This window comes from Kwoniella dejecticola, chromosome 1 (assembly GCF_000512565.2).
Source record: "Kwoniella dejecticola CBS 10117 chromosome 1, complete sequence".
Lineage (NCBI taxonomy): Eukaryota > Fungi > Basidiomycota > Tremellomycetes > Tremellales > Cryptococcaceae > Kwoniella > Kwoniella dejecticola.
Window position 1 is genome coordinate 2,254,605 of NC_089301.1, and position 22,933 is coordinate 2,277,537.

A 22,933-nucleotide genomic window follows, 5' to 3' on the forward strand; every position below is an offset into this window, starting at 1 on the left:
CAAGAGAACTCTACTGCATCAAGATATGTTATATTCTTCTACATCGCCATTTCTTCCACAAGCGCCCATAAGATTCTAACCCAGATACAACGATTCATGGCCGCAAGCCTAAGCGATAAATAACAGGTTCGTGTCCATTGCTATATCCCGGTAATGGATTAGCATACTACTTTCGATGTTCGTCTCTGACTCGATGCGAGCCTACGTGGGTACGACTACGAAGAGGGACAAAGAACTCACGGTGAGAAGCAGATAATTGCGGCTTTTGACTATATTTACCCTTCAACTCATCTCTGATCGTATTTAACAATTGCACGTAACTTTGCTGAGGGTACTTCGTCAGAGAGGCGATGAAAGCGTATGACATTGCTCCAGTCGCTTTACCAGCTTCTTGCGTATCCGCAGACTTGAGACATCGGGTAATGATCAGCTGCATTCACTATAATGGGAAATTTGTCGGGTATATGACTGACAGTCTGAGAATCTTTACATCCTGACCACATGATGACATCTGCAGGACTAGTCTTGGTCTCTTGCGTCTTCTTTCTGGCGTCTGAATTCTGGTTGACAAGATTTTTACCGATTCTGTGAGGAAGAATACAGAATTGTCAGCGCAGATTAGCAGAATGATCATGCTACGAGGGGAGAAAGGGGCACTCACCCCATCAAACCTTTGATCATACCTCCCGTGTCACCCCTGAGATACGGCGTCAGGATCAGCTCTCAATGACCCATCATTCAAATGGACTGTCACTCACTTGAGATAGCTCATTCCTGCACCTAGTAAACCTTGTCCAGCTTCAGCAAGCAGATTGGGCTCCTTGATCGTTCCCTCGGTCGAGTAGATATATGGTAGATCCAAACATGAACCTGAGTGACACCTGTACAGAATCCAAGTCAATGTTCAAGCTCTTCACAGGTCATGCGCTGTCGTCGACTCACGAGTCAAAGATGGCTGTGAGTCTACATCCCGCAGGAAGCGGTCTGACCAGTAGATGGTGCCTAAGTGAAGTCGCCATATAAGCACTTCTATTGATTTGAGTTCAATTGCGCGGCACGCCGTGTAACGTACACTGCGGGAATTCAAGCAATCCAGTCAGCATTCATCCTGAGATGTCATGTCTGCATCCTGATTCTGTGACTCACATTCATCATCCACGATATGTCCAGCTCTCTGATGATCCAATGGGTAGATGACCTCATCATATCCGTCATCCTCATCGCCATCTAGATCCTTAGTCTGCCCACCATGTCCGGAGCTAAAGCAGTAGTCGTCCTTCATCAGCCAACGTATTTTGCATGACTTCAAAACGGTAGAATGGAACGCACTAGTGGAAGAACAAAGCATCGTTCGGTTGAGCTCCTTGAGTCAACCATTGACAAGCTTGAAGTATATTGGCTCGAGTCGGGATTTGTCTTGGATTTCTGGCGTCATCAGTGAGCATGACGATATCTTCAGCTTTGTAATGGTATCGCTCTGACACACACGATCCATAAGCAGCCATTCACTCTTGACAGCTATCAACCTCACGAGAAGAGCTGATATGCAATGTTTCATGGTGTTTTACTCACCGATCAAGAATTTCTGTACGTTATGAGCATCGTTGATACAGCCTGCTAAGGCTTGAGAAGTTCCAATGTAGTTTATACCGATCTATGGAGCATTCTACATCAGCTGTGTCGATCACTGTCTCATCAAATGTGTTGGCTCACGCATAATGCCTTCCTTCGACCAGTACCTAGATGCGCGCAAGGGATAGGTGATCAGCTATACCAATGTGCTCTGGGGCTTAGTGGGTGAAACAGGACAATACTCACATTGAGAGTATTGGAAGTATGGTTGAGCGTTCTGGCCGTTCTGGCCGTGCAATTGAGGACCATAATGCTGCTGGTTGGTGGGTGGTCGAGCTGATCATCCATCAATCAACCGTAAATGACATTAACAGTATGTGGAACAGGGAGAAGCCCCACTTACCAGGAGTAGCTCTTCCATATGATCCTGGCGGAGCATAGCCACCACCTTGAGGTGGTCCTGATGGAGGCATGAACCCCGCTCCGGTCTGATGATAGCTCTGCTCGACTGGTGCGCCAGTCGGAGGAGCCCATCCACCTTGCGCTTGCCCTTGTTGCGGTCCATTATAATAACCTTGCTGAGGTCCGTTGTTATACCTATAGGAACAACGCAGTCTTTGTCAGCACTCATTCACCTCTCCGCTCTTGCAGAAATACAAGACTTCGTGATAAAGGGCTTTAAAGAGAAAGGTAATGGCAAATCTATTTTTGGGATTTCGAGCTGTGGATGCTAAGAGTTGATGACTCACCCCATGGGTGGTGGAGGAGCTTGATTCCATCCTCCAGGTGGACCGCCGTACCCCTGTTGAGGAGGTGGTGGTGCATACCCTCCATATCCTTGAGGCGGAGGAGGACGCGCGTATCCATATCCACCTCCATTACCTTGTTGGTGGTGATTGCCTCCAGGATATTGGTTCCACGACATGTCGGAATGTACCTTTCTTTTCACGCCGGTTCAATGGTTGGCAAGTCGCTTATGTATGTATGTATGTATGTATACACTGCTTGACTAGGCTAGCGGTTTGTATGCTTATTCACAGCTTGATAATGAGGATAGCTGGCGAACCAATGAATGTGATGAAAGCTGTGAAAGATGAATGATAACGGAGGATCGGTTGAATGGCATCACCGGCTACCCGCAGTACAGTGAGAGATCAAGTCAGACTACGCTTAAACCTTGGCGAAACCGCTAACCGAGCTTCCACTTCCGACTGCCATACTGCATCGTCAACTTAAGATGCTCATTGCACGCAATGACGGCCAGCGCAGAATGGCACAGAGGATGTACACTATTTGAACCAAAGGTCGACGCTACATATGGAGTGACAATGCATGTAAAGTACGAATCCGAATGAACGTATATCCATAACAGACAAGTGCGATGAGCGATGATTCCTTCTATATGCTTCGAAATGCTTCTTTCACATGATTCTTCTTCTAATCCTCTCTCCAAAGCATCCCAGCCTATTTACACCCCGTGTACCTTCTCTTACTTCTTCTTCGGCGGGTGAAGAGGACCACCGATAGTGTTCTTGGCACCTCTCAATTTGACGTTCAATTTCCTTTCCAATTTAGATAATAATTGTTGATCCGGAACCGCTCGACCAGCTTCCAAATCTGTGATGGCCGATGGCTGGGCATTGACGGCTGTGGCAAGTTCTTTCTGGGTCATCGATTTTCCGTCAGCGTTCTTGATGGCCATTCGTGCTGTTGCTACTGCTTTTCCAACGCTAAGCGTAGGTCATCGTACGTCAGCTGTTGTGGCTTGAGCCGAATTTTTCAAAAACGATGCGTGCTACAGCAATGGCAGGTCAGACGACTCACTCTTGTCCGATCTTCTCAGGTGGTTTAGGAGCATCGTCCCTATCGAGCTTGGCGATACGTTGATGGTCGGCAGCTAGGTGGGGGTGAGAAGATCCACAATCAGTCTATGATATTCTTACCGACAAGGACCCGTTCCATGACGACCTCACGACCTCACTGGCGATGATGAGATCGGAGGGCGTCGGTTCAGTCGTGAAGAGTAAGAAGTAGATGCGAAAGAGACTGATGAGGAACTCACGTCCTTTGGTTTGACCTGCTCCTTTCGATTCAGAAGAAACTACCAATCCTGATCGCTGAGCAGCTATATGAAATGACCGGGATGTACGAGTCAGCGTCAATGCAGATGAAGCGAACGTATAGGCCAGCTGTGAATCATCTGCTGCACTTACAGTTCAAAGCCGAACCTTTTGCTACAGTCGGTCTTTGTTGCTTGTAGCCGATGATTTGAGGTTTGTCGTCCCAGCCAGACTGTCAGAGACGCCCAAAGTACAGGAAATAGTCGGGAGTAAACGTGTCGATTTCGGCGAGAGTACCGATCATCGTGAAAAGGTAGAGAAGGTCAAGTCAAATACAAATTAGCATTTGAAGATCATGTTTGGCGAACGAGGAGAGTCGATACGAAGAAGGGCGAAATGGATGCGAAACGTACCATGATGGATAAGTTACTGAGTTAGTCCTGAGAGTGAATTGAAAGATAGATGGTCAGATAGAAAGCTGTATAGGCAGCTGCTTTTGTGTTGATTGCTATGTATGATCTTGTATATCCTATGACAGAAAGAAAGGTGCAATAAACGAAAAGGGATGAATGGTTTGAGTGAGTCGTGTGCTGGATGCCAGTGGTGGTGGCGATGGTGGTTTCTAGCATTCTGTATGACGAAATCAAACCACGTGGAGATCTGAATGTATGGTGTGGCATCATATCGGTTCCGAAGCCAGCTTCAAACAGTCTCTTCCCATCGTTGCTTGGAGCATAGCACTTCCAGATATCGCTTAGACGCATACAAGGTACATGTAGAGCCGATTTTATAGTACATACATATACAAATCACGAAAAAGCTCTTCCTCTAACTAAGATCTACTTTACAATCGCATCTATCTATTACTCAGCTAAAAGCCAGGCAGTAGTCTCTCCATCGATCATTCCGCCCACCGTCTGACCATTCGAACTGATCAAAACCTTCCTGCCAGCCGGGAGGGCAATCGCTTCTTTCGAGGCATTCATAAATACTTCCCATTTGCCCGGTCTAGCAAAATGCAGTACCTCGTCATTCGCATGCTCAAGCCATTCTAGCTCTTCTTCACACTGTAGTTCTTTTCTAATATCTAAAGCTTGTCTATAGAAATTCAACGTGCTTCCCGACGCCTCAGGTCCCTCTTGAAGGTTGACGGAATAATCCTTCATCCATCCAGGTTGAGGTAAATGCGGTGGTTTATCATTACCAAAGCCAAAATTCTTAGCGGTTGACACCCAAGGTAAAGGGACTCTGCATCCGTCTCGACCTGGACATTCGCCTTTGGTTCGGTGGAAATGCGGATCTTGTCGTTGGTCATCCGGTATCTCGATGACTTCAGGTAATCCGAGCTCCTCGCCTCTGCGAAATGAACAATGCCCACATTAGTCAAGTCGAAAGCGGAGGAATGAGGCGAGACTTGTACGCCTAGAGCAGGTGATGGCTCACTGGTAAATATAGGTGGATCCGGGTAATCCCAGAATCATCAACGTAGCTGCCTTTGCCCTTCTCAGACCCATCGCAACATCGACAGGCGGTTTCGTGAACTTAGATCGTTTGTATTCGTTAAACGCATCATCAAATTCCGGATACCCCTCATTGGGTACATTCGGAAGCCCATACCGAGTCACATGTCGGATTTCCTGATCAAGGTGAATCATAGTCAGGCATTCAGCTTTCGATAGAAGGGCTCGCGGTTCAGTATCGTTCATTCTGACAAACACCCACATCATGATTGGATAGAACCCATGTGGTACTACTTCCAGCCTCCTTACTATCCTTCAGCGAATGCTTGACGCAATCCCGATATTCCTTTGCATCAAAATTACACAGCATCATATCGAACGAGAACGCTTGTCCGAGCCCTTCTGACGAGGCGTACATCGGTTTTCGATCAGGTGCGACCCAACATTCTGCCACGGCACTATCGAACCCAGTCAGATTAGCCTATCGCGTTACGAGGTAGCACAACGCATCAGAGCGTTGTAAATAGTGAATTGACGAGCGAGGGAGATATTTGATGTTCATGGTGAAGCGGAATCAAGAAGAGGGCTGAACTATGACTCACAATAAAGGCGGATTGTATTCCTCAAAGACCTTTCTCCAATCTTTATATATCTCCTGCACCTCATCTCTATCCATGTACGGGTGCGTTATATGTTTGTTCCCATTCCTCAATTTCTTCTCCCTGATCTCGCACATCTCTTTCCAGTTCGGTAGTGGGCTATTGAAGTCTTTCACCAGAGCGTGGGCAACATCAATTCGGAATCCGGATACACCTCTATCGGCCCAGAACCTCAAGGTATTGATAAAGTCCTCCTGAACTTCGGGATTGTCCCAGTTCCAGTCGGGTTGGGAAGAGTCGAACATGTGATAATACCATTGACCGTCGTCGCATCCTGAAGGGGTCCACGAGGGTCCTCCGAAAGCGCATTGCCAGTCCGTCGGGGGAATATCTTTACTCGCTCCTAGACCTATACACAGAAGTTGATCAGCAAAGCGGGACCTCTTCACTCATCGCAGACGACTTTCAGTATGACGATGTGAACGTTGGACTGACCATCTCTGAAGATATATCTTTCCCGCTCTTTCGACCCCTTCCCAGCCTTCAAAGCATCCTGGAACCACACATGTTCGTCGCTCGAGTGATTCGGTACGATATCCACCATGACCTTGATATTCACCTCCTCTAACGCTTTGCTCATCTCGTCGAAATCTTCCAGTGTCCCAATTCGCGGATCGACATTCCTGTAATCTGAAACATCGTCTGTACACAGGAACAATATTCGCATGATCAGCTAATACACATAGTTGTGAGACGAAGGAGTTTCAACTGAGTCAGACAAAGTCCGGATACACTAGACTTACATCCTCCGTCTCTGAGTCCTGAGGGATAGAACGGAGATAGCCAGACCGCGTCAACTCCCAGCGAGGCCAAGTAAGGTACTTTCGAGGTGATTCCTTTCAGGTCTCCTATCCCATCGCCATTGGAATCGCAGAATGACCTGGGGTATATCTGGTATATTATAGCTTGACGCCACCAATCCGGATCTGCCAAACGTTATACCCATATAGCAAATAGTCAGCCAAGGGCGTCAAGGTGTTTTCAGAGGTGAGGAACAGGGACGACTCACCTGGATTGCGTTGTAACATTATGTCTGAGACAAGGTATACGAATCCAACCTTTGGTGCAAAGATGCAGAACTGATTGTGTTGGCCACCTCGATAAGATGAAAACCGAATGAACGTGGAGCCACCTATGAATACGCAGAAGCGTCAATAACGGTGATCCCTCTGTATGTCTATATATCTATCTCTACAGTCGACGTGTTTCTATGCAGTACACATATATACACAGCCCTCATAAATTTTTGTTTATTATTTTTGTTGATGTTTTCGGGTTTGTCACCGTCATATTTGGCGGTCCCACTACCTTCGGATTAACCTCATAAGCGAATTTAAATTTTGAAATATCGTCAATTTACGTCATGCTAATCCCCCTTTTTGGTGGGGTTAATGGGGTAAATCCTATCAGTTGGTCGACGACTAACGGACGTAAAGCCGCGTCGGCGTTTGACGGGTCTTGATCTCACGTATAGAGGTTAAAGAGTATTCCCAGAAAGGGGAAGAAGCGGCTCAAACATTCGAACGCGTGAGAAGTAAGCAGTAGTAGGACTAACAGTGAAGAAAATCAAGGCCAAATGCATGATGTATCCAGTTACAAATCAATCCCACTCTATCACACACAAGCTTTCTCTTCGCATATCTCGCAGGGGATGAAGGCAGGGCTTTACACCAGCTTCCATTTACCGCCTTCTTCAGACAGACCGACACTTCGCTTCTCGTCCAAAGAGACTCGACCAGCGTGGATGATGGCGGTTGTAAGAACGCTAAACGCCAAGTAACATCAGCATTCCCCCTTAGGAAAGAAGTCTATCGCTTGGCCCTAACTCTGTGTTCGAAGGGATATACTCACGTAGCTTTGATTGTAGGAAGACCTTTTCCATCGAAATCTGATGCTTTGGCTTTACCGGCAGTCACACGTTGAGCAGCATCTACGTCGGGAAAAACCATTGAATCAGAATCAGCACAACGTGAAGGTGGATCACCCAAATGCCAAAAGTGGACAGACAACAGAACTAACCGATGAATTTTTCCAAAGATACATATCCGTACCCCTTTTGACCGTCGAAGTAACCGTTCTCATCTGGACTGTACTTGACGTAGAATGGGTTGTACTGCATTGAATAGCATTGCGTTGAGATCAGCCATTGACAAGCTGACGAGGGGAAGCATGCTCAGTCGTACGTGTACTTACATCGGCTTTACCTGTGTCATCTTCTACAATACTGTATCCTCGGTGAGCTTGGTCGACTCGGACTTCACCCTGTCATGACAGTGTCATCAATCATCATGCCGCTCTTACCCGAACCGCAAATTGAGCGGAGGACTCACCTTGGAAGCCATGTAGTGGAACCTTTGTTCGGAGTGGACACCGGCCTTCATGGGAGCAGCCCAACTGAAGTGTGAACACGATCAGCGAAAATGTCCAACTTGTTCATATATGAAATACGAATACTCACGAGGCAGTGTAAACGGCAGTACCCCTTTGACTAGGAGTCTGTATGTTCTCCCAATCTACAAGAAGTGTGATAGTGTCCTCCGTTTTAGGATCGCAACCCATCGAGGTGGCAATACCAGTGGTAGCTGAAGCAGTGACCTTCGTAGGCTTGTATCGACCTTCTACCATCCAGCAGTGGATCTATATATGGTATCAATTTTAAGCTTTTCAGTTCCCCCTTGCCATATCATCGTCTTATTATACTCACGTCGATGTGGTGAGAGTTGAGGTAGTAAGAGATATCGGAATCGATACCGGCCCATGATTTGAAGGTTTCCAACTGCATCTTGGGTTGCGACATGTCTACCATATCACACCAATCAGTCTAGCTCATAAGAAGTGATCTCGGGCAATGGATAGTTGGACTTACAGGAGTTGTAGAAGTTGAAGTCTCCCAATTTCTGGGCACGAGCTCGAGCATCATTATAAGCAGGGCTACACGGCAAAGTCAGCTGAGCTACAAGCACAAGAGGCCTGATCATGTTATCGCGATTTGCTGTGCGAGTAGACTCACTCGAATCGCTTGTGGCTGAGAGGAAGTTGGGTTGTTAGTTGGGTTGCTCCTAATCTGGGACTATCGGTACTCGACTCACTGCTCAACGAAACACACCAAACCCTTCTCCTCAGCCAATTCAATCAGTTTTATGTGATCTTCCAACTTCTGGGTAGCTGGCTTGGTGACTAAGACGTGGTGACCGAGGTTCAAAGCCTCCGAAGCGATAGGGAAATGTGTACTGTCGGGAGTGAAGATGATGACCGCGGATCCTTTTGGAAGAGCTCGAAGAGCTTCCTTGTCTATATACCGCAACCCAGCCCATTATCAGCAAATAATACTCGTCTACATAAGTATCAGCATTCATGCTAGAACATGACTTACAAGCTTCAGCGTTTCTAAGGTTACCCTCTGGGAATCCCTTGAAATCGAGGTCAAGTCCTTTGTAGACGTCTCCGATGTTCTTTTGGAAGTGAGCTTTGATCTCAGGGAACTAGACATAGATCAACAATCAGTCAGCTACATTCGAGAAGCCTGGCAAGAGGTATATCCACCTTTCCACCGTTGGTACCGGCCATAACGATGCTATGACAGATTTCATGGTCATCAGCCTGACCTCTTCTTCTGCTTCATGGAGATAGACAACACCAACTCGGCAACCTTTCCTCGCCTTCGAAGGTCGAACATCGTAACACCGACTACACCGATCTGCGTGTCGAATTTAGCATGTGACTTGCGGCAAGACAGCAGGCAGTCCGCTTGCTCACCTTCTTGTCTGATTTAGACTGTCCTGAAGGGGTGATACCGGTGGTGTATTCACCCTATTGCACCGCATTGTCAGTCCTGCTCTTTCACAGAGATAGCGATACGAGGGGAACTTACGGTACCCATGAGACCGACAGAGATGGGAGGGAAGCTTTCGACGCCTGACATTGTGATTGAGTATGACTGTGACTGAGCAGAAAGTTGTGTGATTGAGTGCTGACTTGAGTGTTCTTTGAGCGCCTGACGTTGATAAGATACAGACACTTCTCAATGATGATTACATGAGATAGGATAGTTGGTCAAACAAGCCATCAACTTTTCTCAGTTTCCACGATGTCACCTCTTCCAGGACCGGCGGTGCGCGTTCCGGAAGGGAAAACGGGCCGGTCAGCCGGATGCCGGCATTTGATTTCCTCTTCCTCAGGAGGGCAGCATGGTGCTTCTGTAGTCTACGTATTAGCGGCAGCATGACCGCGAGAGCTTCCCAGAATTGTATACATCTTTATGCAAAAGCCCAGGTCACGCTGCGCGGTCATTCCAGAGCCAAAGAAAGCAAATGCTACATACAAATGCGTTGTATCTTTCGGATATCCACCTGTGAGGTGGATACCCGGAAGTTGCCGAATGATGTTAGCTAGATGCCATTCTGTATGCAAGGAAGTGACTACACCAGAATGATCCCAGTCATCCCCAGCTACAACATACTCGAGACTGTAGGATAAGATAAGACATCCCGATCTTGAGCGTAGATTCCACGATGAGCAGCTCGGAGCGACTGATCTTGCTCGGCTCGCACGCAACTTCGATTCACTCAGTCATCTTCGATCCGGTGAAGCGCACTCTCAAGCGGGGAATTAGTACCGAGAATCTGCCGAAACAACCAAGCTGGCTGATCAAACATCCGTGAGCAGTCTTGTCTTGTCTTGTCTACATGCATATATGCTTGCGATGGAGTGAGTACTCACCTGATGAGGTTTGACGCAGACTGCACCCCGAATTGATCTTCTCAAATGGCTGGGTAGACAACAAGCTATTCATCTATCGACTGTCTAGCTCCGAGGGAAAGTTGGAGAAATTAGCAGAAGCAGATACAGGTGGTGAAGGTCCAACTCATTTCGCCATCCTACCAGATGGGTCTGAAGTGGTTGTCGCTCATGTGAGTGAATTCTATGGCCTAGCTTCACGTATTTGCTTGCTTGTTTGGCATGGGGAAGCGGCTAATCGATGGGGTTGGGTCGGGGCGAGCAGTATCGAAGTGGTAGTGTATCCGTCATTCCTCTCAAGCCGGATGGGTTGTTCGCCGCGTCTTCTCCAACTCCTGATAGGATATACAAAGGCAATTATTCAGCTATGAAACACTGGAGACAAGAGTCCGCTCATATGCATCAAGTCGTCCTCCACAAAGGGGAGATCTTGGTCCCGGATCTCGGGTCGAACAAGATATATCGATACAAGTGGATTCCAGAATCTCAGAAGCTCAACCTCCTGGCGGAGATCACAGAAGGCTTGCAAGATGGAGATGGACCTAGACATCTTGTAGTCCATCCAAGCGGTATATTTCCAACCTCCAACTTGACGTGTAGCCTCTAGCAATCGCACAATCACGGTGAAGAAAGCTGATTGCTGTTCCCTATGCAGGATCGCACGTCTACGTTTTGAATGAAGTGGCAGGAGCTCTGACAGTTCATACCCTACCTCCCTCGGGTGATTCGAAACTAGTCAAGAGGTACTCTATGCTTCCTCCGAATGACGATGGAAGGCGAAGAGAGACAGGAGGAGCGGAAATCATCTTATTACCACCGACTAAGCCTGACGGACGACATCTCCTTATTACGTCCAATCGAGATTCGCCGAACGAAGAAGACACCTTGGCTTTGTTTTCAGTATCTCAAATTGACGGAGGGGATGTACAGCGTACAGAAGAAGGGTGGTTAGGAGGAGTGGGCAAACATCTCAGAGCGGTTGAGCAGGATCCGACTGGCAAATTCGTGTTAGTAGCTGCTAGAGATACAGGGCGGGTTGTGATCTTCGAACGGGCCGGTGAAGATGGATTAAAATTGGAGGAAGTGACGAGATTAGAAGGCTTGGAGTCGGTCGTTGTACCTCTTTGGATATAGTCGCCAGACGTATCTCAGCACAATGCATTCATAACTTGTATAGCTACGCAAAGGGCAACAGCAAAAGCGACAATACTCGTACGGTACCGATTGTATAACATCTCGTCAATGTAGATGTCTGACCGTTTCCAAGCCATTCTGAAATACAGGAATTTCGAAATCATACCGGTACCGGCCTCGGAATCCGATTTTCTTGCCTGACTTATATGTCCGATGACTTGGGTTCGACAGGATACCATTTGTTAAACATATTAGACGGGTCATATTTGGCTTTCACCCCTTGCAATCTAGGGTAATTATCACCGAAAAGCTTGATTGATCTTTCGTAACCCGTCGGTCGTTCTGATTCTGCGGCACATGCACAAGCGCTTGATTAGCTGCAACTTCCATTATGGCAGATTCATAACCAGGACGAAATAGGATGGCGAACATTTGATGAGTCGTAGACAAGCCGAAGAAATCAAGTATCGGGTGTTGTGTTGTTTTATTTTGTACTCAAGTACAATTTGACTCACCCCAATTAGAATACCCTATCTCCGTCTTCGTCTCTCCGTCCTTGAGCTGGGGCGCACCAGAAGCAGCAATCTTCTTAGCGTAAGATCTAGCTTTCTCAAACGGTCCATGACCCAGTACTCCACCCCATCCTAGACCGACTAGCATGATCACCTCTTTATCTCTTTTGATAAATGCCATCCCATCAGGGCGTCTTTCCATAAGTTTGTCCGTATGGTGGAATTCGAGAATCACAAACGAGCTTCCCTTGAACTGATCCTCGGCGTTATACATCTCCAAATAGGATTGCCACAACTTGACTCCCGCATCAGGGTGCTCGTGAACAGAAGGGAATATACCTCCTTGCCAATACAGTCCGGTCCCGAAGGGTCTGACATCGTCTATCGCTTGATTTAGAGATAGATACGGTACCATCCTGGTATTATCAACCATTCGGCCTACTCGCAACATCATACTGTTTATCAGCGGCTATCTCCATAAACAGCTTTTGCAGTCCTGTTATATATGACATACCCAAATCGTAGAACCGTTTGAATTGCTCTTTCCCTCTCTCCAAGTTGCCATTATGGAAACAGTGAGCCGCAATGACCTGCAGGTTTGCCACACCTTTGAAAGTAAGTCAGCTTTTCTCATTCGATGGACAAGGACAGAGGGCCGGGAACGTGTCTTACAGGTCCAGTGCCCCGATCTTCGAGAAAAACAAAGAGCATCTCCTTCTTTGTACTAAGCTCCAACCATTGTTTCACAGCCACAGAAAACTCCTCGACCTTCTCACCAGGGAAATGCAGGTCCGCAATGAAGACTTGCGGGATTTGCGGATGAATTGTGAGCGAGAACGAAGTGACGATCCCGAAATTGCCTCCTCCGCCTCTGATTGCCCAGAATAGCTATACGCGTTGCAGATGTCAACAGGTCACCTTTCTGAGTGAGTCAGAGAGTGATAAGAGCGCTTGAGAAGCTTTGTACTGACGTCCTGATTCTCCTCTTCTGAGCAATTGTGCATTTCTCCATCGGCAGATATGACCCTCGCACCGACCAAGTTATCAATGACCAGCCCATGTTCTCCGGCCAGGTATCCGTATCCTCCTCCCAGTATCAGTCCTCCTACTCCGGTCTACGGGCAAGGATCAGTACTTAAGCCAAGGTCATGATGTGACCGGACAAATATCCGTGTCTAGGCTAAGCAGACCACATCAGAGGAAGAGCTATTGACACTCACATGACTGACTGTTCCTGCCACAGAAGCCAATCCATGAGGAAACGTAGCCAGATCGACATCTCTCCAAGTCGCTCCTCCGCCAACATGAGCCACTCTGGCCTTCTCGTCCACGGTGACAGTCTTGAAGTATCGGGAAAGATCAATCACTACGCCTCCTTCGCTTGAAGAAGCTCCCGAGACGCTATGTCCTCCGCCTGTTACAATCGACAACAATATCAATCGTGAGTGATATCCTCTTCAGAAGGGTCTGTGCTCGAAGATTCATCAACCAGAGGGAAGATGGGCGAGAAGAACTTACATTTGACTGCCAGATCCAGACTATTCTTTCTCACAAAGCGGAGAATGGCTATGATATCCTCTTCAACCTTGACGAAAGCTACTAGTCCTGCTTTCTTCTGGGCTGTCGATGCCCATCTTTTCAAGGATTTCTCGTATCCTTCATCGGAAGGTAAGACCAGGTCACCTTGGAATTCACTTTGCAGAAGTGCGAAATCTGGGAGGTCGGTAAGCATTCCGGATGATCAAGTACTGCTTGATTCTAGTGTCGAAATCAGTATTTCTATACACACTATACAGGTTCGCAGTGACGTTCAGTATCAACGAGAGAAGGACAAGAGAATGAGTTGGATCAGTCAGTAATACGTTCTGATAATCCATATTCATGCTGGAAAAGGAGGGCCCAGTCCGAGGAGCTTATATACAAACCTCACGGATGACACACACACAAAGGGAAACCCATCAAATAAAGGGAAATTGACCTGTTGCTGCACCCACCAAATGTGCTTTGTCCTGATATCTATTTGGCTGGCAATTAGCCCCAAAGAAGTATATTGCGCCTCCTTTCACCACCCGAGTTATCAAGTGATCAATTCCACCAGGGTCCCTTCCTCCATTCTCCATCCTTCGGCGGCTAAGAAAGTAGTAACGCTAGACTCCAGAGCGTCCTTTGCATCTTGGCGTATCCACCTGTTTGGCCAGCTGGAAGTGGCTTCTGAGAAGGGGAGGTATCTCAGTCGTTCTTGTACCGCTAACACCGCTCGAGGACGTAATGGGATCTGTGTTCATCTATCAGCATGTGGACATTTTTAGAGGTGAATGGAGATGGCTCACCAGGTTGGGCACGGACCAGATAAATGAGAAGCCTCTCTGAGTGGGCTGCACCATGATTGTATCTGCCGTGAAAATTATGCCTGATACAGGGGTGGGTTTGGTAGGTAGCCTATCTTTCGGTGGGGGAGGCTCAGATAATCTGTCCCAATAAAGTATCGATGAGCCTGGGAAATGCCTACCGAATCAGCGCAGAGGATCAGCTTCCACCGGAGGTCGGGTTGGACACATGGTGCTGTCTAATAGCGATCAACTCACCCTCCACATTGTATCACTTTGACACCTGGACCCAGCTCTTGCTCTCCTTTCCACCATACCACGGCGTCGTCCTTGCCTATATCCCCTGAGCGCTGATACCACTCCTGATCGTCTTCACACAGGTACAGCGGTACTTTGAGTGCTCTGGACCACGTCAGAGAAGTCGAAAAGAACTGTTAGAGAACCTAAAGCTTCAGTGCATGTTTGTGATGTGATACTAGATAGTATGAGAGAAACTTACGTGCGGGTGCGATATGGCTATTCCCTTTAGAGGTGTTTTGAGCTTGCTTAGATGTCCTATTAGGGGCAACGAAATGAGGGCAGCGCAATCCCATATGTACGAGCCATTGGCAGTCTCGATGAGTGTAGCTGGGGGTTACATCACCGGTGAAAGTATAAGCATGGATATCTCTGTAGCGGAGTAGAGTATGATGCATTGACTTCATGCTCGTTATGAGCATCATCGAGAGTAGTGACATACGAGTTTGGTTTATAGCGAATCCAGGTTCACAGCTAATCATAGAAATCCTCTCATCCACTTCATCCTGCAGTATAACATGCCGTCTTTCCGTGCCCAGCTCGATGAGGTTGGTCCATTCTTGTCCTGAGGACGGTACGAATTGCCGTGGATCTGCACATATCTTGCAGTCCTGTGTGAGGGCGAAAGTTCGGGGATATTGAGTGCCGCATGCTTTGCATATCGGTAACAGGGAGTCTTGCTGTAATGCCTCGAGAGCGTGAAGAGGGATAGAAGGTGATGGTTCGAGCTCTATGGACCTCATGTTGGGTTTGTCATCTTCAACATCTTATGAAGGAACAAGAACAGGGCCGATATTGAATTGAGAGGAGAAGCGTGAGAAGCGTGAAGAATTACAAGTTTGAACGGAGGTCAATTGGAGAAATGCGCGGAATCGAGTTGTGTAATCCTCTCATGCATGCTTCATAGATGATGACGCTTTCCCGCACTCGACATGAATATATCACACACACCTCGTACGCAGCGACATCTGATGCATGACTGACATGTACCCTATGCCAAATTCACTAAGCAAGATGAAGATGATATTCAAGTAACTTGGACAGTCGCCAGCTGCAGTGCGAGGCATGATGGCTATGACGTCAATCAGTGTTTTACACATAGCAGAAGCAGGAATTCAGTGGCCAACAACACAACACCTCGACCTCGTTTGAAGTAGCATTTCTTCCATCTTACACTATCGAATCCATACATATACGACCTTAAGAAGACATTCACTTGAGACTTCATAACAAGTAACAACTGATAAGCGACCATGTCCAACAACGCCAATACCAACGCTTACGCCGCCGGCACAGAAAAGACCACAGTCCCTGGAACTCAAGCTGATGGAAGCGCCGGGGCCAATGCTGCTCAAGGTGAGTCTGAGTCCGAGTCAGCCTAAATGTGGTCAAGCTAACGTTGAGGGTCCGAGCTGATGGTGGCTTGAAATGCTTAATAGGCTTAGGAGACAAAGTCAAAGGAGGATGGAATGGTAAGTTTAGCCGATCCATCTCTAAACATTCACCTTGTATATGCGCTGATTGTAATTTAACTTGCTTGTTATCGATAGTATTCCACGGTATGTAATATTTCCTCACTGCTTACTCCGACATCATATCAGAGATTAAGTTTCAATCCATATAGTGGTGCTTGAACGCAGGAATTGACATCGACATTTATAGGTGCCGGCGAAGCTATCCGAGGGAACGCTAATTCATTCATCGACAATCTCGGAGAACAAGTAGCAGGCCGAGATCCAGCTCAACAGCCGCAGACTCGTTCAGCGGGCGGTGAAAGACCTGCGGGCGTAGCTGCCAAAGGGGCTGATGAGATCCAACAAGGTGTAGCTGAATTCAGAAAGTAGACGCTTGTTCGTGGAGATATTTCGTCAGAGGTAGAAGAGCAAGTGCAGTATGTAGATTACTCGAGTATGTAGCATAGATGAATACACTTCAACATCTTCAATCTTGGCTCTTGAATCGATCATGCTTCTTCCTCTGGAGACAAGGTGCGATATTGTTCCTCCTGATGAGACAAGGTGCGATCACCTCGCAGCACTGACGTTCCGAGCTATAGATTTCATGGTTTTAGTTGATTCGTACTGAAGTCTATGTACTTCCCCGTCCCCATCCACAATAGCCTTCAAGCACTTTTCCATTCCTCCTCTTCCTTCCTTCCATTCGTTCCTGCAAATCCACTGCCAATCTGCATTTTCACTCTTTGGTCTCTATCATTTGCAGCAACTTAGATAGCCTTAGCTTTGGAGAGTTCTGGAAATCACGATACACATCAGCGATTGTCTCTACGACCGCGCGACTATCTATGTCAAAGCATGTGCAGGACGAATGACACTCACGCTCGATTTGAGATAAAGCCTCTTCCAACAATTGCTTCTTGAAAGCGGGCTTAGCGAGCTCGGACTCGACGTTCGCTTGGACAGTCTTGACGAGAGCGGCTTGTTCGGCCTCTCGTTGTTGCTGCTCGTATCGGACCCATGAGTCCAAGACGGACTTCAATTCGGCCTTGACGGCGTTCTCTTGGGCCAACTTGAAGTTCTCGTGCTCCAAGACATTGGTCTCTCGGGCGACGGCGTAAAGAGACTCGGTAAGGGGTACGACTTCTTGAAGTTGAGAGACGGACTCGATTCGGTCGGTTACTGCTTTGGTGTGTTCGGTTCGAGCAGAGTTGAGGATACCTTTGATTCTCTGTCGGTATCGAGGTCATGTCGATGTCGTCATCGTTTGGAATGGTCAAGAAGCATATGTATGAGGGGCACGAGAAGTTTGCAAGAAAATGATACGCGAGGAAGAGTGGAGGAAACAGGGAATAAGAAATCACTAGATTAGCTGTGCTCCGACATGGTGGTGAGAGAGGAAACAAAACCCACCTCGATGTGGTTGTTGGCCCATCCAGAGTAAGGAGCACCGATCGATCGAGCGATAGCGGTGAAGATGACCAAGAAACCAACGGCGAGGACGGTCTCTTCGTTGGCGACCTGAGCATGAGAGATCAGGTATCAGCATATGCCCTCTGATTTCGACTTTCATCCTCCATGTTTCCTCCTATCATCCGTGTTGACTGCTTCTCCTCCTTGCCATAGCAAGTGCGCACGATCTATGAGGACATGTCTGTCCGGTCCTTCCATCCGACATCTCTACCCTTTCTTGATATTCCAACCCATAGCCCTATGACTTCGATACTCACGTAAAGTTCGGAAGAGACAGCGGCAGCGGTCAATCCGGTACCAAGCAAGATACCGCCGGTTTTGGTGAAGAGGGAGGAAGATGGGACGGAGTTGATGATTTGTTCAGCTCGTTCGTCGGGAGTAGGTTCTATTGACCAGATTGACAATATCCAGATCAGTTAAGCCTAGCCTAATTGATGTCTAATTTGTGGGTACTAACGAGAAGCCATGAATCGGACGCTGAAGCAGATAGATCAAGTCAGCTTGTGCCCTCTCGCTATATCTATATGTCATGACGATCGTCTAAGGCTCACCTTTGGGCGACAACTCGAGGAGCAGGTCTGGCGAGAGCTAAACATGGCACGGCCGAACACATCCGACATCAGCACTCAACGATGCAATTCTCCTAGAATCCTTTTCCCGTTCTGGATCTATTTCAGAGGAGCAACGTACCCGCTGACCGGAGGCTCTTGAGGGCGAATCGAGAGGCCATTTTGTAGATGAGACTAAGATGAGTGGGGAGTATAAGGGTTGGGTCGAATAACCTATGTTATTCTATCGTCAATGTATGAGTATTGAGTGTGAGTGCCAACGAGCGACGAGCGACGAGTGAGTGTACGGTGGAGAAAGGGTAAACGGAGCAAAGGGTGAAAGGCTTAATCCCGATATTCCGATCATGTGGCATTTCCATCAGAACCGGTAACAACCTAGTTACGCGAATCATTCAGTCCTTGTCTACGTTAATTAAATTCACAACTTTGCATACTGCATCATCAACATCGACCCAGTACCCTATCCTCATCTCACCCCAACCGCACGGCAGTGACTGACGACAGCCAAGATGTCAGATGAGGAGAGAGCAGACGACTTGTTCGGAGATTCCGATAACGAAGCACCAAATGCCCAACCTTCGCGTCAACCTTCACCCGTAGCTTCGAGCTCGAAATCACCTGCTCCGCCTGCACAAGTTCAGTCGCCTGCTGAAGGTGGAGATGCGGAGGAGGATGGTGATTTAGGTGGGGATCTGGTGAGCTGCATATGTCCGGTCGGACTCTGAGTCGTAGCTGACATAGTGCCCACGTTTTGGGTTCTGACAGTTTGGTGATGATGACGAAGAGGAAGAAAGAGCTAAAAGAGGGAGATCATCGACCGGGACGCCTGCTTCGAGAAGGTCGAGATCCATAGCGAGATCGAGATCGAGATCAGGCTCAGCAAATCCACTGGAGTACGAAGAAGAGGATATAGTCGAAAGTAAAAACGAAGCGTGGGTTGCTTTACCGCTGCCTCAGTGGAACAAGATGCAAGCTACGGATGACAAGGTCAGTCTACCTCCTCAGAATTCGCTATGCTAGCATAATCTCAAGCTGACTTGGCATGCATTGCAACTCCATGTAGATATGGCATATGAAGCTACCTGCATACGTTAATATTGATTCGAACCCATACGAACCTGATCTATATCGAGAAACACTGAATGAAGAATCGATAGACGGTGCCGCAAACCCGATAGCTGCGAAGAGTAAGATGATTGGCGTGAGAAATACTATACGATGGAAATGGGTTACTGGCGGCGACGGAGAACCTACACGTCAAAGTAATGCTAGGATGTTACGCTGGTCAGACGGCTCAGTCTCCCTTCAACTTGGTGCAGATTTATTCGATGTCGCTCCTTCACACGGTGCAACTTTAGCGAGACCTCAAGATCCCAAACCGCCCTTGCCTGCAGGAACAACCAAACAACCCGAACAAATACCAAACACTGTATCGGCCACGACATTTTTATCGGTCACTGCTCCCCAAGAGACTGTTCTAGTCACTGAACGGGCAATAGCGGGACAACTATCCCTATTACCCACTTCTATGGATAGTAAGACCCACTTGGAGCTCGTGAAACACGTGGGACAACAGCATGTCAAGCATTCCAGAATGAAGATGCTGGAAGAGACTGCCAAAGACGAAGAGAGCTTGCAGAAGTTATTGCTCAAGGGAGCGTATAATAGGGAATCAATAAATATCAAGGCCGCCGCCGATAAACCGAAACGTGCGGGAGGTCGATCAGGCTCAGGCTCGAAAGGATCTGGACTGGGTAGGACTTCATCCGGTGGAAGTTTCAGGAAGAGTCGAATGGGCAAGAAATCGTTTTACTCTGATTCAGAGGGATCAGATGACGATGATGATGGCCCGAGAAGAAATGTGGATAGGGTTTTCGGTGGAGCAGGGGTCGGAGGGGACTATGATGAGGATGATGGGTTCGTAGTGGCTGATTCGGATGAAGATGAGTATGGATCAACCAAGAAGAAGAGTAAGAGCAAGAGTAAATCCCGGGATAAGAAGAGGAAGAACAAGAGTTATACGGATGATGAAGATGAGGAGGAAGAGGAAGAAGATCTAGATGAGATGGAAGAAGCTGAAAGAAGGATTCAGGCTAGGGAGCGAGAAAGGAAAAGAGCAAAGACATCAAAATCCGGCAGTATTTCCAAAAAGAAGTCCAGAGATTATGTCGATACGGACGAAGATGAAGACGAAGAGGAAACTGCCGGTGCGACTGCAGTAGCAGGAGCAGAAGAAGAGGATGCCGAAGGGGAAGAGGAGGAGATGGAGATGGACATTGAGAGCGAAGAGGATTAGTGGAACATGTCATGTGCACTTGGCATCATGGATTTCGTTACATGTGAACGAGGATATGCTGGAAGAGATTCGCAGTGTGGGTCAAGGATTCCTTGTAATGATATACTCACATGTGCTATGCATCCAGTCAAGCATATATCATCAGACTGTGATGCTCTTATCGTGACGCTTACTGACCAAAGGAAGCTGATTGTGCACGGTCAACAGACTTATTGATGTAACAATAGATCAGAAGCACCAAAGGATGGATGATGTACGCATGTGCGCAACTTCTGAGCAGAGGTCAAAGCGGTACTCTATCAGACCAGAACAAGTTTTCGAGGTCATCCTCGCACCGAATAGCAGATTGTTAAGCTATATAAACCCCATTCCATCTTGTTAACCTCTTCCTTCTTCTGATCTTTCTCGTTGATTTCGATCTTCTTCTCCCTTTTGAATTTTCGTCTTTCTTTTTCCCTTGACTTATCGGCTCTTTATAACCTATACCCAGTCTCGCTCATTACCAAGATGACGCCGATCATCCGTAATATCGTAGCTCTCTTGCCCTTCTCTTTCACCTTGAATCTTAACAACGGGAACAATGATGGCTATCAATCTCAAGATCGATTTGAAGTCGACGGATTTGCTCCTAGAAGTAATCACCATCTCTCCGTGAGTGATAATACTTGTTCGGGTTTTATGATCGCTGTACCTGCCAGCTCCGTTCTTACTCAGTTCCAGTCAAACATCAGATACTCTCGTCAGCTCAGCTCACATACTTTTTGTTGATGCCTTTCTCCTGTCTTGCTATACTGCATCGCTCTTTATGCTAATGGCCTCTCGTGACAAGCAGAAACACTACATTGGTGACGAATTCTTCAAGGGCTTTGACTGGAAGACTATCGATGATCCTACTCATGGTAAAGTCAAGTAAGTCTTTGCGTAGAGTAGCTATTGTAGCTATCTGCGCTTCCCGCCTATGTCCAAGCTGACGTGAGATTACGATCTAGCTATGTCTCCCAGACTGAAGCTAGACACAAGAACCTCTCTTACGGTGGGTACCCATGCCCAATACCTCTTGTTCCTCTTAATTCTCACCTCGACGTCGGCGAAATTTCTGCTCACTGAATTGTGCCACAGTCTCCGACCATCATACTTTTGTGATCAGAACGGATTATCATCACCGAGTCCAGCCTGGTCAGCGAGGACGAGACTCTGTTCGAATCGAATCAAAAGACACCTTTGACAATGTGAGCATAATGTATATTTTCGTGCATTCTCGGCCACTTGCCAATGCAAAGCATCGCTTCATCTGCCGGTCTATAGGGTGTCTACATCCTTGACCTGCTTCACATGCCTTCCGGTTGTGGAACTTGGCCAGGTGAGTAGGCTTTCCCAATCAACAGACAACTCGTTAATGGACCATGAACACAGCGTTCTGGACTTCCACCGTCGGTCATTGGCCTGAAGGCGGCGAGATCGATATCCTCGAGGGCGTTAACGGTAAAGGCACTAATCAAGGCACTCTCCATACTACTGCCGGATGTACCATGCCCAACAATGTCGACGAAACTGGTCAGCAGCTCAAGACCGATTGTGCCGTGCAAGGCAACAACAACGAAGGCTGTGGCGTCAAAGACAAAAGACAAGACTCATTCGGTCCGGCTTTCAACAAAGATCAAGGCGGATGGTCAGTCCTTTCCCCATATACATGTCTCACGTCTTGCGAAAAGTCCGCTGATATCATCCGAGCACAGGTACGCCATGCAACGATCGAACTCCGGCATCAAAATGTGGTTCTGGCCTCGAGACGGTCATCCCCCTGCTGATGTCAAGACTGGACCGGCTACCGTTGACCCATCACGATGGGGCAGACCTTTCGCTAATTTCCCCTCGACCCACTGTAATATGAAGCAACACTTTGGAAAACACCGCATCATTGTGAGTACAATCAGCTATGTAGTTAACATCCGCCACAGCTGACTCTACTCTCAGATCAACACGAGCTTGTGTGGTGACTGGGCTGGGGCAGTCTACAAGCAACAAGGCTGTCCCTCTACTTGTGAAGCTCACGTCATGAACGATCCTGCCGCTTTCAGAGAAGCTTATTGGAAGATCCGAGGCTTGAGGGTATACACTGAGCGACGATCGGAGCTCGACAACGGGGATGACGATGATTATGCAGTTGATGACGAAGTAGTAGATTCCTATGAATACTAGGAGGTCTGATATGATTTTGGCGAACTCTCAGAACTTTGTTAAATTGTAGTCATGGTAAGAATGTATTGACCATCTCATGTTACCAAATGCTGCGGATCATTCCGACAAGAGTCCGTGCCACAATCTCGAACACATGTGCAAGGATCGTCTCACAAACGATATGGTTGATCAGGGGTATTGTGTG

At 47.6% G+C, this 22,933-nt stretch overlaps 11 protein-coding genes across 11 annotated transcripts; 4 read left to right on the forward strand and 7 right to left on the reverse strand.

Annotated features, from left to right (window-relative positions):
- Positions 1–108: 108 nt before the first annotated feature.
- I303_100843 (metacaspase-1) lies at positions 109–2,497 on the reverse strand (the record flags this gene model as incomplete). The annotated part of the gene is made up of 13 exons (XM_018404211.2): positions 109–140; positions 241–406; positions 474–585; positions 662–697; positions 759–881; positions 943–1,002; positions 1,143–1,259; positions 1,330–1,477; positions 1,573–1,654; positions 1,714–1,739; positions 1,819–1,908; positions 1,976–2,169; positions 2,322–2,497. 13 exons carry the CDS (start codon positions 2,495–2,497, stop codon positions 109–111), a joined length of 1,362 nt encoding a protein of 453 aa, XP_018266865.2.
- Positions 2,498–3,061: 564 nt separating this feature from the next.
- On the reverse strand, positions 3,062–4,048 carry I303_100844 (multiprotein-bridging factor 1; the record flags this gene model as incomplete). Its single annotated transcript, XM_065968210.1, has 5 exons — positions 3,062–3,302; positions 3,397–3,469; positions 3,635–3,697; positions 3,786–3,864; positions 4,046–4,048. 5 exons carry the CDS (start codon positions 4,046–4,048, stop codon positions 3,062–3,064), a joined length of 459 nt encoding a protein of 152 aa, XP_065824282.1.
- A 447-nt stretch (positions 4,049–4,495) lies between these two features.
- I303_100845 (uncharacterized protein) lies at positions 4,496–6,779 on the reverse strand (the record flags this gene model as incomplete). The annotated part of the gene is made up of 7 exons (XM_018404213.1): positions 4,496–4,988; positions 5,076–5,269; positions 5,355–5,550; positions 5,695–6,100; positions 6,187–6,393; positions 6,495–6,677; positions 6,761–6,779. The coding sequence occupies 7 exons, from the start codon at positions 6,777–6,779 to the stop codon at positions 4,496–4,498; spliced, it is 1,698 nt and encodes a 565-aa protein (XP_018266867.1).
- Positions 6,780–7,416: 637 nt separating this feature from the next.
- On the reverse strand, positions 7,417–9,673 carry I303_100846 (uncharacterized protein; the record flags this gene model as incomplete). Its single annotated transcript, XM_018404214.1, has 15 exons — positions 7,417–7,516; positions 7,603–7,681; positions 7,771–7,864; positions 7,945–8,013; positions 8,082–8,145; positions 8,210–8,388; positions 8,456–8,550; positions 8,618–8,682; positions 8,762–8,776; positions 8,841–9,042; positions 9,125–9,233; positions 9,295–9,325; positions 9,393–9,448; positions 9,508–9,561; positions 9,623–9,673. 15 exons carry the CDS (start codon positions 9,671–9,673, stop codon positions 7,417–7,419), a joined length of 1,263 nt encoding a protein of 420 aa, XP_018266868.1.
- A 589-nt stretch (positions 9,674–10,262) lies between these two features.
- I303_100847 (uncharacterized protein) lies at positions 10,263–11,622 on the forward strand (the record flags this gene model as incomplete). Its single annotated transcript, XM_018404215.1, has 4 exons — positions 10,263–10,408; positions 10,490–10,661; positions 10,754–11,057; positions 11,144–11,622. 4 exons carry the CDS (start codon positions 10,263–10,265, stop codon positions 11,620–11,622), a joined length of 1,101 nt encoding a protein of 366 aa, XP_018266869.1.
- Positions 11,623–11,824: 202 nt separating this feature from the next.
- I303_100848 (uncharacterized protein) lies at positions 11,825–13,866 on the reverse strand (the record flags this gene model as incomplete). Its single annotated transcript, XM_018404217.2, has 7 exons — positions 11,825–11,970; positions 12,138–12,572; positions 12,649–12,724; positions 12,807–13,022; positions 13,106–13,249; positions 13,355–13,548; positions 13,653–13,866. The coding sequence occupies 7 exons, from the start codon at positions 13,864–13,866 to the stop codon at positions 11,825–11,827; spliced, it is 1,425 nt and encodes a 474-aa protein (XP_018266871.2).
- A 345-nt stretch (positions 13,867–14,211) lies between these two features.
- I303_100849 (uncharacterized protein) lies at positions 14,212–15,501 on the reverse strand (the record flags this gene model as incomplete). The annotated part of the gene is made up of 5 exons (XM_018404218.1): positions 14,212–14,409; positions 14,465–14,639; positions 14,720–14,892; positions 14,961–15,088; positions 15,201–15,501. 5 exons carry the CDS (start codon positions 15,499–15,501, stop codon positions 14,212–14,214), a joined length of 975 nt encoding a protein of 324 aa, XP_018266872.1.
- A 510-nt stretch (positions 15,502–16,011) lies between these two features.
- Positions 16,012–16,602, forward strand: I303_100850 (uncharacterized protein; the record flags this gene model as incomplete). The annotated part of the gene is made up of 4 exons (XM_018404219.1): positions 16,012–16,114; positions 16,198–16,230; positions 16,309–16,317; positions 16,421–16,602. The coding sequence occupies 4 exons, from the start codon at positions 16,012–16,014 to the stop codon at positions 16,600–16,602; spliced, it is 327 nt and encodes a 108-aa protein (XP_018266873.1).
- Positions 16,603–16,982: 380 nt separating this feature from the next.
- I303_100851 (uncharacterized protein) lies at positions 16,983–18,415 on the reverse strand (the record flags this gene model as incomplete). The annotated part of the gene is made up of 7 exons (XM_018404220.1): positions 16,983–17,008; positions 17,095–17,443; positions 17,626–17,733; positions 17,943–18,070; positions 18,143–18,162; positions 18,237–18,273; positions 18,376–18,415. The coding sequence occupies 7 exons, from the start codon at positions 18,413–18,415 to the stop codon at positions 16,983–16,985; spliced, it is 708 nt and encodes a 235-aa protein (XP_018266874.1).
- Positions 18,416–18,763: 348 nt separating this feature from the next.
- On the forward strand, positions 18,764–20,550 carry I303_100852 (uncharacterized protein; the record flags this gene model as incomplete). The annotated part of the gene is made up of 3 exons (XM_018404221.1): positions 18,764–18,949; positions 19,020–19,241; positions 19,318–20,550. The coding sequence occupies 3 exons, from the start codon at positions 18,764–18,766 to the stop codon at positions 20,548–20,550; spliced, it is 1,641 nt and encodes a 546-aa protein (XP_018266875.1).
- Positions 20,551–21,057: 507 nt separating this feature from the next.
- I303_100853 (uncharacterized protein) lies at positions 21,058–22,749 on the forward strand (the record flags this gene model as incomplete). Its single annotated transcript, XM_018404222.1, has 8 exons — positions 21,058–21,201; positions 21,383–21,459; positions 21,540–21,583; positions 21,670–21,779; positions 21,856–21,910; positions 21,964–22,219; positions 22,287–22,470; positions 22,525–22,749. The coding sequence occupies 8 exons, from the start codon at positions 21,058–21,060 to the stop codon at positions 22,747–22,749; spliced, it is 1,095 nt and encodes a 364-aa protein (XP_018266876.1).
- Positions 22,750–22,933: the final 184 nt, after the last annotated feature.